At 39.6% G+C, this 15,307-nt stretch overlaps 1 protein-coding gene across 1 annotated transcript in view; it reads left to right on the top strand.

Moving 5' to 3' along the window:
* Positions 1-13,899, top strand: part of TRHDE (thyrotropin releasing hormone degrading enzyme) — a 213,906-nt gene extending 200,007 nt beyond the window's left edge. The window contains exons 18-19 of the mRNA XM_063396448.1: positions 4,293-4,374; positions 6,211-13,899. Of these exons, the coding sequence (XP_063252518.1) occupies positions 4,293-4,374; positions 6,211-6,354 (226 nt within the window). The 3' untranslated portion in view covers positions 6,355-13,899. The remainder of the gene's footprint in view (positions 1-4,292; positions 4,375-6,210) is intronic.
* Positions 13,900-15,307: the final 1,408 nt, after the last annotated feature.

Below are 15,307 nucleotides of genomic sequence, written 5' to 3'. Positions count from 1 at the left end.
TTTTTCCTATGTCCAGCGCTCTCACCGCTGTCCATAGTCTGAAAGCTGCATACAGGGCTCTTTTAAGGATACTTGCATGCCGAGTTCTCTCTTTTTTTCTCTCCAGGGGCCGGGGTTCTGAGAGCAGGTCTCTCCTGAGGGCAGAGGGCTCCACCACACCCTCCCCCTCTCTTCTCTGCTTGCTCTACTCTTCACGTGCCAGTCACTGTAGCAAAAGCAAAGGCAGCTGCATCTACTCAAAATGCAGTTTATGTTCAAAAGAGACTTAAGTTCAGTCTATGGCTGACATTATGCAAGAAAAGTTTAGCTCAGAAAGCTACTCCTCTCATTCTTTGCCCATCAGGTTCTTTCTAATCGTGCTTTATCATCTCAGTCTCAGGCGGCTTCCCTCTCTTTTCTGAAACTACTAGTCATGAGAATCAATGTCTAAGAAAAGTTTCTTTCTGCTAAGCAAGGGTTAACAGTTTCTAGCTCTCAGCAGGGCTGCAGGCTCAAGCACTTTCAGGCTCAGCAACTCTTACGTGGCTGGGCACCTTCTCCCGGAGTTTGAGGGGGAAGGGGAGTGAGCACACACAGAAGGTACTTCTACAGTTTTCCATCTTTCTATTGGATGGGGCAGCTCAGTTCTAGAGTCTTGTCCATTCTCTTCTCCCCTCCCCGGGGCCCAGCTTACTTTAGTTCCACCGCGTAGTTGTCTTCAGCCCGGCCACGTGGCTTCCCTCTCCCCCGCTCAGCCCAGAGCTGAGCAGGGGAGAGGAGATGTTTTCACTGCTGAAACTAGAACCTAAAAGAGGCCAAACTCCCCTGGAGCCCTGCTTTTAACTCTTTGTGTCCTCAGAGGCGTGTCCAAACCTCTGAGTGACCAATCCAGGTGCCAGCAGAAAAGCTGATCACTGATTGGCCTGCCCACATCTCTCTGGAAAAATTGACCTCCCCCCGCAACCATGACACAAGGGTATGTAGTGATAAGACATGGGGAGAAGGCTACAGACTGAAGAAGGACAGGTTTAGATTACATAATAGGAAGAATTCCTTTACTATGAGGGTGTCATGGGGTTGTTGGATAGGACTTTGGGCTACCTTGTCTAGTGAAAGATGTCCCTGCCCATAGAGGGGGGATTGGAACTGTATGATATTTCCAATGCCAACCATTCTAGGATTCTATGATGCAAGTTGACTTTGTCCAACGGGATCATTTTCCTACAATTATAATTTATTATTTAATTTGATTCAAAATTAAAATACTTTGTATGAAACATTAATTTAGTAAGGTGATATCTCAGTGGTATTTTCCATTTAATTTAACATAAAAAGTGTTGATATTTCAGATAGTAAAGTGAAATAGCTGAGGGGGATTAATTTATAACACTATTTCTTCTTACTTTTAAACATAGCAAGTCAAAGAGTTAGAATTGCCACAAAATGTTGTTAATCCTTTATATTATTACAGTATGCTTGTATTCACATTGTCGAGAACATATAGATGATGTATAAAGTTGTTGAAGTCATTCATGTAATTTACACAGGTGACCTAAAAATTAAGGTGCCTAACAAGTCTTTAGTAAGAAATCTATGGGACTAAGACTGCTACAACTCTGAAAAAAAGAATTGAAAAGACTGTGCTTGACTTCATGCTACCTGAGCATGCACTACTTTGTCTCCTAAAGCATTTTCATCCTGTGAGCACGTGTCTGTGTGTGAAAATTTAATCCATCAGCTGCCTATAAGAATTCCTTCATTCTCAAGTGCTGAATCATTTGTCAGCATTTGGGAACTTGACAGTATTTGGGAAGGCATTTATATCTGTCCAAAGTAAATGGACTATGCTGCCTCTAGAGATTGCACAAGTGCAAAGCCTGTACAAATGGGCACTGGAGGGTTTACATCCTCAGAAGGAAAGGTGTGCATTGGAGAGTCTGTGTCTCCAGGATGTTTCCAGGAAGTTCAGGCTTGTAAGGTCCTGGTTCTGGTGTGCCGTTGTCTTCCTGTGAAGGATGAGAAGACTGACACTTGTAAGACCAAACACTTTTCCTATTTATTCTTATGTTTCACACCTGCATAATATTGTTTTGGAAGGGGACTCTTCTAGCTTTTTTGCCAGCAGAGCTTCTATAGAAATTCCTATAAATGGCTGACTTTTTACCAAGTGTACAGAATGGGCTGTAAGCAGCACAGGTGTGCATGAAGCTATCATTTTCAGTGGAAGGAATTCTGTTATTTGTTGTTTGCACTGTGGTGGCTATAGTGGACTGTAAGAAAAATAAAATCCCTGCAGAGGTTTTTATGAGGTTGCTTGTTTAAAGCGGATTGGTAACCTTGTCAAAATACCCCATCAAGAGGAGCTTCCAGTCTTCCAAACAGTCAATTATGTCTGAGACTGTAATAATAAAGGGCTTTGTTAGAAAGCTGAAACGTGCTTAAAGTACCATGAAATCCCTACTTCCCATAGTTTGCCTCTGGATGTCTGTGTATTCCAGTGTGACTGAAATTTTGGGAAAAGATATGTACTTGCTGAAATATCCATGGATAATTCATTTATTAGTGGTCAGGGAGTAGGATTTTTGGTACCTCTAACAGTATTTCTCCTTATAAGAGCTCAAGATAGCAAACAATATAGCATAAACCTTCCCAAAAACATGATCTTCTCAAAGATATCCTAATTCTCTTCCCATCTTTCTATACCTATTGCTTTGGCTGTCCCTCTTCTCTTTCTTTCTCCCCTTTGAAAGAACTGCGTCTTAGAGTATCTAAGCATTTAAGGGTAATCAATTTGGGATTAACAGAACAGAAAGTTGTGACTGTGCCAGTTTGTTTCACTTTGACTTTTGAACTCTTTCTATAAATCAGTCTGTAAAAGTGGATGATGAATTGAATTGTTGCCCCAGATGAACATAATTTCAGTAAAGTCTATTGGTAGTACTTACACATGTCTGACAGGAGATCTGGATTCCCTATCTTACAGCCAGCTGTGTTCAGATTAGCTAGATACTGCTTTGGACACACTGCAGATACAGATAAGGATAATGACCTGTCAAGTGCCTTTTACTATGCTGAATGACATCTAACTTGACTTCTGGTTTCCAATGGAATTATACTCTTCATGCTGGAGACTGAAAAAAACCCAAGGCCCAGAACAACAAACCCCACAACCTATTCCAACATGAAATGTAAAATGTAAGGAGTGATCTGGTCAGTACTGATGTACTGCCTTATTTGGGGGATTGAAAAAAACTTGTAGAAAAACAAGTGAGCAGGAGGATTTGAATGTTTCAAAGCAACTGCCTGTCAAAGGTCATTGCTGATTGCTTCTGCATATCCTTTAGATATTTCTTGCCCAAGCTTTCAAATTTTCATTCCAGGTTGGTTCTTTGAAATGCTACTGTGGCCCGGGAGATTATTTTAGTAGTATTATTCCTATCAGCATTATTTATTTTAATTATCAGGTACTGGAACAAGAAAGTTTGATTCAGTTCAGTTTTTGAGTGGCCATTTGTAATGTAGGTGAGGTGGATGAATACAAAATGCAAAGAAGGCTGCAGCACATCAAAAAGTCTGATTTAATGGTACAGCTTGAAGGGTTCCTCAGAATAATTCTCCATAGCTGCTGCTCTGCTCCTTCATTTGCACCTGTATTTTGAGCTGTATATTACAGAATAAGCTGAGTTGGAAGGGATCCATAAGGATCATTGAGTCAAACTCCTGGCCCTGCACAGGTTCATCCCCAAGAGTCACACCATGTGCCCAAGATCATTGTCCAAACACTTCTGGAACTCAGACAGGCTTGGCACTGTGACCACTTTCCTGGGGAGCCTGTTCCAGTGCCCAGCCACCTGGGTGAAGAACCTTTTCCTGATATCCAACCTAAACCTCCCCTGACACAACTGCAGGCCATTCCCTTGGGTCCTGTCACTGTGACCACAGAGCAGAGATCAGTGCCTGCTCCTCTCTCCCCTCATGAGGAAGTTGTAGACTGCCATGAGGTCCTTCCTCAGTCTCCCCTGTTCCCTTAAGTGGGAGGTGGTTTGGTCCTCTGGAGCACTCATCTGTGCCTGTAGTTAAGCCCATTCTGCTTAACAGCATCTGACTTAATAATTACAAACATTTCAGCCTAGAAGAAGGTCTCAGTCTAGGTTTTTATTTTGAAATATCAGTACCCAGTTCCAGTGCTATTCCCTTGATCCCCCAAAATCAATCCTGTGCCTTCTCCCTTGCTTACAGAACATTACTTTATAATTTTCAGTTGACCTGGCTCTCACAGTAACTCTTTCTGCATCTTCTTTTTGCCCATGCAGGTACGGAGAAGCATTATTTATGAATTCAAAGCTTGTCAGTGGGGTCACGGAATTCCTCAATACTGAAGGAGAACTGAGAGAGGTAATTTTTAAATTACTTTTGTTAGGTGAGGCTGTATTCACTGCAAGCAGGGAGGAGGGCAGGAACAATAATAAGCGTGTCTGAAAGCTCTCTTCTCTCTGCAGCAGTCAAAAGGCCCAACTGCCTGTGCAGCACCAACCTGTTGGGCAGCACAAGGATGAGGAGCAGATTGCAAAAGCACACAAGTGTGTAGAGGTGGTGTCAGGAGTGGGATTGTGCAGGCAGTTGTTTGTGCTTGTTTGGATATAAAGGTTTGTCTTTTTCTCTTGACTATTGGTTGAGAAACCAAAGACGAGATGTTGCTATCTTCATTAGCTTATGCTGCAGAGGACAGTCCTTTAAAATGTCAGTGTTGAAAGTGGAAGCTGCCAATGTGTTCTCTGTTCTTCTCTTTCTCACTGTATTTTCCATGCAAGAAAATCTGCTTACCAAATATGCTGGCCAAATGGCTCCACGATAATTTGTTTTTCTATTTAGACTGGAAAGATTTCTCATTTTAGCTTAACATCTGTCCGGACTGAGGTAGTTGTGCAGTTGTGCTATATCCTGTTTAGCACCCACTCAGTGCTGCTCCCAATGGATACAGTGATTCTTATGCAGCACAACCATCATTACTTGAACTCTGATTGAGCTCTGATTTGCATCCAGCCATTTGTCTGCACTCAAGTCTAGTGGCCTCAGTAACTAAAGGAGGAGCCACAGGTGGTTTCCTCTCCCCAGGTGGGAATGACACTGTTGGTCAGATTTGAGTATCTGCCCTGCACAAGGAAGCCTTCTGTAGTCGTAGTTTCCACCTTCATGATAGGATTGCTAAGCTGCCTGGTTATATTTCCATGAAAGAAACTGGTATTGTAAACATTTTGATCAGGTAAAGTCTGATTTTGATAGTTTCCAGCTCTCTTCCATGCTTTTAGCTGTGATGAGAATGAGATAGTTGCAGAATCAACCTTTTCAGTTTTGAGCCCAGGCACAGAGATGTTGCAGGAAGTCTGAATTTAGAAACTGAGGTGAATTTGGTGTCACTAGGGAAAAAAGTAGCTAGTTATTCATTAAGTGTTGCTAAAACCATCTTGTTTTGTACAAGTCAACATAACCTGCAATCTGTTGTGCAGATCAACCTTGCAATTCTCATTTGAACAACAATAACTGAAAACCCACCAGCACCATTGGTTATAATAATCCAGGTGCTGGTGCTATACTTTGAGTATACACAAGAACAGAGCAAGAGCCTTTTCAGTCTGCAGAAAAAAAGATCAAAGTTTTCTCATAAGGGAAAGAGTATGTTTCAGACATTCAAAGACTGTCAAATGCATGCTCACTTGCTATTTTGCCACTCTCTTGTCACTGTAATCATCCCTTTTTTTTCAGCAACTGACCTGTGTTATATAACCAAAAGGGATCTGCACATCAAAATAAAATTAATGGTTTTTGAAGCTTGATAAAACCAAAGGGCATCAGGGCTGCTTTCCACTGATATTTGCATATAAATCTTAATTAGAAGCAATTCCAGTGCTCCCAGTTTGGTTTCTTAGGTACAAATAAAAGTTTAGAGCAGCCATCTACGCAGTGCAGCAGTTGAGCTGCAGGAGGGAAGGAGGTAATTATATTAATGTGATCCAGCACTGACATATCAATATCTTCCAGTGCAATGTGAAGCAATTGCATCACATCTAATTGACAGTTTGCTGTCTTAATACATTTCCTATTAAATCTTTCTACCTGATATTGCATTTACTTCTGAATTGATTGTGGAAGTTTGCTCACTTATTTGTGTGCACTGGAAGTATTTGCTTTCTCTAGTTGCTGCAAATTTAACCTGTTAACTTGTATTTTCAGCTAAAGAACTTTATAAAGAGTTACGAAGGGGGAGCTGCTGTCTCTTTCTCTCGCGCTGTGGAAACAGTGGAAGCCAATGTGCGGTGGCAAAGGCTTTATAAGGAAGAACTGTTCCAGTGGCTAAGAAAATCCTTGACACAGTAATCTGTCTTTTTAGCCAATCATTTAACATGACTCTTTGCAAGAGGAAGAAGAGACATTTTAAAAGTGTTCAACATGAAAAATCATGAAGACAAGATCAGATTGCAGGGATAAGGATTTTTGTTTTATCATTTTTTTCATTGTGGATTTTTCTTTTTACACTGAACTCTTGTGCAATTGTCAAGAAGATGTTCAGAAGAGAAGATCATGAATGCTTGTGAAATCCAGCCCTCAATGTACACAACCAAACATGATATTAAGTGATGCATGTAAATGTCAGAAAAAAAAAAACAAACAAAAACTCCTTCAAAGACTATTTTGTGCATGCTTGTACTGTCCCTGCCTGTATTTTAGCATGCTTATGTATAACAGCCACATTTTGTATGTGAGTTCCGGTTACATCAAAGTTGGGCATTATACAAAGCACAAAGACTCTACGACAATCACTCTTTCAATGAACAAAAGGAAAGCAAGGGAAAGGAAACGCAGAAGACTTCCAGCTTGGGGTGGTATGAGATGTAAAATCAACTTTCCCATTTGCTGCCAGTTTGTCTGCCACTCAGATTGTCTCTTAATGATTACAAAGATGCCAGCTCATTTTTTGAGTTACCAGTTGTATCTGCAGTCTCCATATTCCTATATTTGAATAAGCAGATTAGTGAGAGAGGAGAAAGAGAAAAGGGCCAGGAGCAGGGTTAGAGAGAGAAAATGAGAAGGACATCATCAATGCATTATAATCATATACATTTGTTCCCTGCTGATCAGTGAAACAGTGTAGTTTCAACTGTGAACGTGTGCTGGGGTAGGAGCTTTGCACTGATATCACAGAATCCATGAACCACCTCTTCTCAGCTGCTTTACAAGGCACTGGTACTCACAATGGATCACCCAGGCTACCCAGACTGTGCAGTAGTAAGTTTTGTAGCTCATAGTGCACAAGTATGATAAGATTCAAATGGAAATTAGGAAAAAGGGAGAATATCTTGCATGCGAAGACTTAAAATTACCCAAGAGGGCTGTCTTGCATGTGGTACACCAGTCTCTGTAGTGATTTATTATAATAGACAGGTCAGATTCTCCATATGAGCAATACTTTTGCAAATATGGAATGTACTATTTATGCCATCACTGAAAAGTGAAATATGGAGAAAGTGAGGGGCGTGTACGTGTGCTTATTTGTACTGACTAGTACTGAGAACGTGGTTTTCTTTCCGTTCCTTGTACTTCACATAGACTATTGTTCACGAATGACACTTTTTTTAATCATGTTTGTTTCTTCTCAATCCTTAATCTGAAAGATCAGTGACACAGTGGAATTTTACAATGAATATTTACACTCTGGAGCTAAATGCTGAGGATAAAACTGGTGGGGGCCAAGTGCTCTCTAATGTCTGCACTGTGGAGGAAAAAGCCACAAGAATACAGTTTTCAGGAGTCAGATTGCAGCGGCTTCGGGAGCAGAATGTAGATGTGGGGCAGTGTTTCTTTATCCCTTCCCAACCTATCCCAGCCATCTGACCACATCATGGCTGTGCAGACTGGGAACACATGGCCCACCAAAGTAGAGAGCAGCCGTTCTGTCTGGTTGTTGCCCTCACAAGCAAGGCATGGGAGTTACCAGCACGCTTTACACTTGCAGTTGCTTATCCCCAGTAAGTGGTGAATTGAAACATGAGTGTGAAAAGAACCAAACCCAAGCATCTTTCAGGTTGTGAAACCCAGCATCTTTTCAGAGTTGTGTGGAGATGGTATTGTTTTCTGGGCTCTCATTCCCAAGGTATTCTGCTCCTCAAAAACTACCATACCCATAACTAAGCTGTTGTACCAATCTTGCACCTGTCATTGTGTGCCCTTTACTTTCAGAGGGTGTTGTTTGTGAGTTGGGTGCATGAAATCCTTGTGTGGGCAGTTTTTGAGCTGTTTGGTGCTGTGTAGCACATCAGCTTGACTCATGTATAACCAAAAGAAGAGGGAATCCTGTGCTCTGGTACTGTTGACTCTTTGCCTTATAGTAAGCCCTAAACCTTTGTGCTGTGTTGCAGTGCTAGTGAACCTGCTGCCCAGAGACATTATCATGTCGAAGCTGAGTGAAATCCTCCTCCTCCTTTGTATTTTACCTACCTCACAGGGGTGTTGTGAGGCTTGACTAATGTTAGCAAAGCACTTGAATATCTTCTTATGAAAGGCATTTAAAAGTGAAAAGTATTATTTTATGCGGTTGACCAAACTCAACCTCAATGCCAGTATGTAGCGTCACATTTTTAATTTCTACTGAGAAGAATCACATGCAGACTTTTTTTTAATAATAAAAAAGCAAGCCAAATACTATTTAATATAACCTCTACCCTATAATGAAGGCCAAAATTGTGATATCCAAAGAGTGTGCAGAAAGCCAAGCCCTCAAATATGAATTGCTTGGAGGACTTAGAGGACAGAAGAGTGTGAAATGGTCTGTCCCTTTACAATTTTATTCAGTATTGTCTTTGATGACTTTTCCAGAACCAGAGATTAAACCACATACCTTGCAAGATGCACATAAAAGTTTCTGGTCTTCCCACTAATAACAGGATATTCTGAAGTCAAAAGTTCATTACAGCCTGTGTATTCTGCACAGTGCACAAAAATTTCCACTCTTGCTCATCTGGATTGAAGTTCTTGCACATTTAGCTGGTGTTGGATGTAAATTGATATTTTAGTGGCCTTGAGCAACTGGTCTACCACAGATATCAAGTCCCAAATGTGTATATTATATGTACCCATTGATATGTTGCTTATAATTGTTGTATTCTAATAATGTTAGTATTATTGCTCTGAGGTTGAACTGGCCTTTCCATTACAATTCTCTATTGTTTTATTTTTTTATGTTTTGTATTTTGCTGTTTCCCACTGAATCAGGATTAAATTTAATGGATTAAATCTAAAAAAAAAAAACAACTGTTTTCTGCAATATTTAAACACCCTTCATTTTATTATATGTCTTCCAAAATCCTTTTTTAAGAAGTTTCATACAGCTGTGTGTTACAGTATAGTTGATTCCTGATGGAAAGTTCTAATATAATCTGCTTAGAAAAATCTGTTTATCATATTGATTTTCTTTCTCTTTTACCAATCCTTTTCTTCCCTTGTCCATATCTAAAAATGGTCCTCATTTTTATGATTTGGATTGTGATTAGGAAGCCAAATAATCCATACTTTTCAAGCATTTTCTAATCCACTGTTTGACTTTGTCCTTTATAGTGAGAGGAGATCATGCAAAGTGTGAATGCAGTTGGACATGGACATGGGTGTCATTTTACAGACATTGATGGTAGAAACTTTAATCAGCCTTTGTATGACTCAGGATCCTTTGCAGTCATTAACTGATATGGCTTCCTAAATCATATAGGAAGACATATGAATAGACATGATTCTATGCCAGCATAAGCAAACAGCTATTTTAATTTTTATAAAATTGTTCACTACAAGGATCTGGCCAATTACTTTGTAGCTGGTAGAATTATTCATGTATCCACTGCTAATAGCTGTTAAAATGGTAGTAGCTGCTAATTGTGATGAGGGCAGAACACTGTGAAAACATTCTTCTGAAATGACATGTCATTTCTGCTATTACTGGGAGTACTTGGACATCTATTATGATAAAAAAACCCTTCATATGTTCTCAAGTGCATCTAAATTTGTGACCTTTGATTATCTTTTCAGTGAATTATAGCAAGAATTCTGATACTACATTGGAAACTGAAGGTGAATTTTGTGTAGTTTTTGGGCTGTCGTAGATATTTCACTGATATTTAGAGTGCCAAAGCAAATATGCGCTGATGCAGAAGGATGCTTTCACAGCAAAGATCCTGAACCATACAATTAATTCTTTAGTTGTAAGTAATAAAAAATGAAAAGTGTGTGTGAGTGTGTGTGTGAGTGTGTGTAAAATCCTCCATAGAGATACTTTTCTGACAAAAATCTAATTATTTGGATAGAATAAAACAAAGCTAGTATTTGCAGGGGAGGGTGCCTTTATTTAGATACCTGCATAATAAGGTTTTGGTTTTCCACATGATCATAAATGATACTGAAAATAGACCTTGAGTCAAATGTACAATTTTCTCTTAGAGGAAAATGGATGTGGTTTTGAAAACTGCTAATGTATATAATCAGCTTAGCACCACTGTTGCTATGAGTACTCACTCTATCAGGCTGCCTGCCCTAAGCAGGATATACAGCCACAGTGTCAGTATGGGCATGAAGGAGCAAAAGGACCATCCAGCTGTGGAGCAGCCTGAAGAGGGTCTGTGTGCCCAGCTACGGATGGAGCAGTCAGAAAATTGCTGGCTGTATCACCTGCCACTGCTGCCAGACCACCTGGGTTAGGAAAGCAGCTGGGAGCCACTGAAATGCAGAAAGGCTGAACTTTTTTTCAGCTGTATGGAAGAGACAGAAGGTCCCTTGGCTGAGTGTGGGTTGTTGGTGATCTTCAGAGATGAATGTCATTGCCTTGTGCTAGCAGAAAGAAAAGGTCCAGCTAATGAACCTGCACTGCTCAGAAAAAACATAAACCCTGAGCCCTGGCCACCCCAGCTGAAAAGCACTGACCAGAATGTTTGTAAAGGTCTGCAATATTATAGCGTCCCTTCTTCAGAAGTGTTTAGGAACAGACACTCCTTTTCTTTATGATGTTTTTTTGTTAATATTTGAAAGTGTATCAGGAATTTCTTGGGCCTTTTTCTAGCAACTGGGTTGTAGGGATGTACTACAAATTATTTGTGGTAATAATTCTAGTAATAGTGGTAACTATATTCATACCATAAAAACAAGCAAAACCAACCAACCAACCAAACCAAAAATCAGATGCCTGCATAAACCTCTATGGTATCAGTGACTGTGCAGCACTCTTTTTGCATGCAAAACCGTAAAAAATTGGCCACTTTTTTTCTCATATGACTGTGGTCATATGTTCTGAGGGTCCTGATACCAGTTCTGAAACCCAGTAAAACCACTGCAACTTAAGTAGTCCGTGCTGACGAGTAATTTTGTTCTCAGTGGGAAGGAAGGGGAGAAAGGATTTTTCACCAAGGTAAGGCCACATGCCTTCACTGGGCAGAGTTCTAAGATCAAGTGTATTTTGAAGAATCTAGATAAACTTAGCTCTGTCTTGTGTCCATGCTGGCAGTGGAAGGGCATTCTGAGCTTGACCTCAGAATATAGTAACACTGTTGAGGCTGAGATTCAGAAGACATAATGGAGCCAGTTTCATTGAGATGTCTTTAAGGAGAATCACCCACATGAGAAGTGCTGTGAGTCAGGCCAAATGTAATTTCTCGGAAGAAAAGGCATTTATATTTGACTGATTTGTAACTAATGAAGTAAATGTGACCTTGCCAAACGGTATTGGAGAATGCTTTGCTTATTTAATGTGTACCATTTCCTAAGAATATCAAAGCAGTGTTGGTAGAGAGCACAGGTGAACAGCTTTGTGAGAGCAGAGGGGCTGTGCTGCTGCAGGCAGTCATGAGCCAGAGGCTTTTGCCAGCATGCCCCAGTGTTTTCTGGACAGTGCCACTTGGATTTGCTTGGTCAGGATAGCCGTGCTACAAAGGACTAGGCCAGCAGCCAAGATGCAGTCTCAGTTCTCTGTGATACGTTGCACTCCACTTAATACGTTGGTTTCTGTAATTTCAAAATAATCTGCAGCCAAACTGGTGGAGCTTGTGTGGCCTCTGTTGGTGCCCAGTGAGGTAGATCTGTTGAAGTGACTGACCTGAATTCCAACTGAGGATCTACCCCATTGCTCCCAAAACAGCCCTGGAGATGGCAGCTTGGCTGCTGTACAGGATGTTTTGTGTATTTGTATCTAGGTTTCAGTAGCACATACTGGATGATAAATGTTTTTTGTTTTCCTTTGGCTTTTCATTAGAATAATACTTTGTGATTGGTTCTAATGTGATAAAGCTTTATCATTTTTTTTTGAGAACTGTAGAATACTGTGCTGTGAAGAGTGTGGCCACTACCCTCTCTTTTTCCTGCAAACAATAGATATCAGCAGAGATGGACTTTCCTGGACTTAGAGACTCTGTGAAGAAGAAACAAACTCTGACAGTTTTTAATGGAAAAATCATTGTAATTACTGTATAACTACCCTGTATAAAGACAGCTTTATTATATGTGTAAATGTAATTTTGCTATGTTGTTGTTATGTTTGAGAGACAATAGGCTTTGGTGTGGGTGAAACATACAGCCTTATAAAAACAGAGATTGTATCTCCCTGTCTGATGTTTTACTGAAAGGTGTTCAATTGCTGTATTTTTGCAGAAGCTAAATATAAACTGGTTCTCTGAAAGCTAACTACACACACTTCAATGATATAAATGGATTATATTGTTGAAAATAAAGGATTGATGATAAATTTCATTATTTTTCCAAAAGACTCCACATGTAATATCGTTTGACACCTCAAGTAGAAAGAAGTCATCCTGCAGCTGTTAGTGCTGGTTATAATGGATGAGTCCCTCTGTTAATTCTTTCTCAACCTTAGATTAATTCTGAATACTGTAATTAGAAGAACATATTTTTCCATCACTTCTTAAATCTGTACTCTTTGGAATTCAGGTTTTTGTCATGCAAGAGGTGCCATGCAAACTGACTGTTTAGATACAGTTCACCAATGTTTTCACACAAATGTCTTTCCCAGATCAGAATGCCATTTTCATGTAGAGAAAATACAGATGATAGCATAATACCACATTTCTCTTTCTATGTACCATGTGTCCATGCATGTATAGCTTCTAATTCTGGACATTTTGCTTTGAAAAATTATTCATTGGTTATTTGTTTTTATAGATCTTACTCAAACAGTTTGAAATCAGCAAAACAGTTGGATGTAAGGCAGGATGTGAGGCTGTGTTGACCAAGACACAACCATATATATAAATCTGTAGGCAGTCCCACTGATGTCTGTGGGATTAATCACATGCTTCAAACTAATGTATGTTCACTGTAAACTCCTGCATATGACTGAACTAGTATTTCTGGAAAGTGATTTAGGTTGAAACCTGTTTCTGCACAAGTTTCAGGTGCGGTGTATGGTGACATGTTTTTGCTGAATTTAAAATCACAGCTTTATATAGAGCCTACTACTCTCTCTGCTCTTTTTTTTTTTTCCCCACAGAAAAGGATATATTTTGCATATAGAAGGGAGATGTTTACTGATTCTCAGTATACCTAAAATGCCACACTGAACCAAGTTTTTCATTTATTGTTTGGAGCATTCTAGGCTCTTTGAATAAAAGCAGAATTATTCTTACAATGCTATATAATGAATATAGAACTAATCAGAAATTGAAACCATTAGCCAAATAAAATATATGAATTTCTGAGAACATTGTTTTCTGTTATATGCCTTTAAAAATGATTACATAAATATGGGACCGCTGTGTGTTCAACTTAAAATTTTTATTCCACTCTAGGGACTGAGTCAATGGAATTTTTTTTAAGAGAAACTTGATCTTCTGTATTTTAAGCAAAACAGATTTGAATTTTGTCTCTGATAATAAAATTTTGTATAGTAATGCATAATTCATCATTGTCTTAATTTTCTGACGTGGAGACGTAGCTAAGATAAATAATGCCCAACTTTTTGATTGTGTTCCCATTTCACTGAGATAACAGTTAAGAACTGAGCAGATATGCTGACATTTTACAATGAAAACCATGCAAGAGAAGGTATTTTTTGACATGGGGAATTTTTCAAAACATATTACAGTGCTGGGACTAGCAGAAAGCAGAGAACCAAAGAAAATTACAAAATCTGGGCTTCAAGATACTCTTAAACACTTCAAGACTAACAGGACTAGGACTGTAGAAAAGAGCAAAGTCTCTTGTGCTTTTCTAATTATGTAAATTCTGAATAAACAAAAAAGTCTTTTCATTGGTAGAAGTGATTTCAACTAGAATGCAGTTCAAATGACTTTTTAATAGAGTCCTTGAATCCAGGCTATTATTTTCCTTTTTTGAAGAACAGTTTTCAGTAACAATGAGATGTGAAATATGTGCAATTATTTACCCATTGGATACAATCATGTTCCCACTGAAGTCAATTGGAGCTTTGACACTGACATCACTGGGAGTAAAAGCCAGCCCTGTATTTTTCAAAATACAGCTTTCAATGCCAGAATGCCTTTTTTCTTTAGCAATAAAGATGTTTTCTTTTGTATTGCACATCTTAGTCTGCTGAAAAGCTGAAGGGAATTTTTAAGGTTTTGATTTTGCAAAGCACAACAGGCAGCTTTGATGCTTGGAACCAAAGTAAGCAAAGCTGAGACCTAAATTAGTATGTTTATAGTATCCTACCTTTAAACACTTCACTGTGGCTGGAATTTTGACCATCCAATATGCATATGTCAGCAGAGTATGTAAAGGTACCTTTCACACCCCTTTTTTTCCCTGTGTTTAGGTCTAGATCAGGAGCTCAGCAGGCCTAAGGAGTTGGCTTGGGGACCAACAGAGAGCTTTCACATTGAGATAATGGAACGTAAGATGAAATATGAGAGGGTAGGTTGTACTGCCCTCAGAAGGGTCCTTGCCCCTCCCTTTTCTGCTACATGTCTGTCTCCATGAGTGTTGAATAAGCTGAGACAAATGGGCATGACCAACTTGGAAGCATACCTGGAAGGATGTGAGGAAAGAGAAATGGTACTTCCCTCTGAAATCCCACTAGCAGCACATCTAATCACGCAGAAACCATGCTTGTTTCTTCCCCAGTGTGGCCACTGCAATCAGCAGCACTTCAGTCTTGGCTGAGCTGCTTTCAAGTTGAACATTTTCATACAAGACCAAATTAGGAGCTGTTTATTTGCTCTCAGGTCAGTGTCTTCAGTAAAAGCAGAACTTTAAAGGGACCCATTTTCTTTGAAAGCTCCTCAGCTGAGCTGCAGGGTGTAGGAGGAAAGGAAGCTAGAGCCTTTGG

This window comes from Prinia subflava, chromosome 4 (genome assembly GCF_021018805.1).
Source record: "Prinia subflava isolate CZ2003 ecotype Zambia chromosome 4, Cam_Psub_1.2, whole genome shotgun sequence".
In the NCBI taxonomy this organism is placed as follows: domain Eukaryota; kingdom Metazoa; phylum Chordata; class Aves; order Passeriformes; family Cisticolidae; genus Prinia; species Prinia subflava.
The sequence above is the reverse complement of the archived record's forward strand: the minus strand, read 5'-3'. Positions and strand labels throughout refer to the sequence as shown.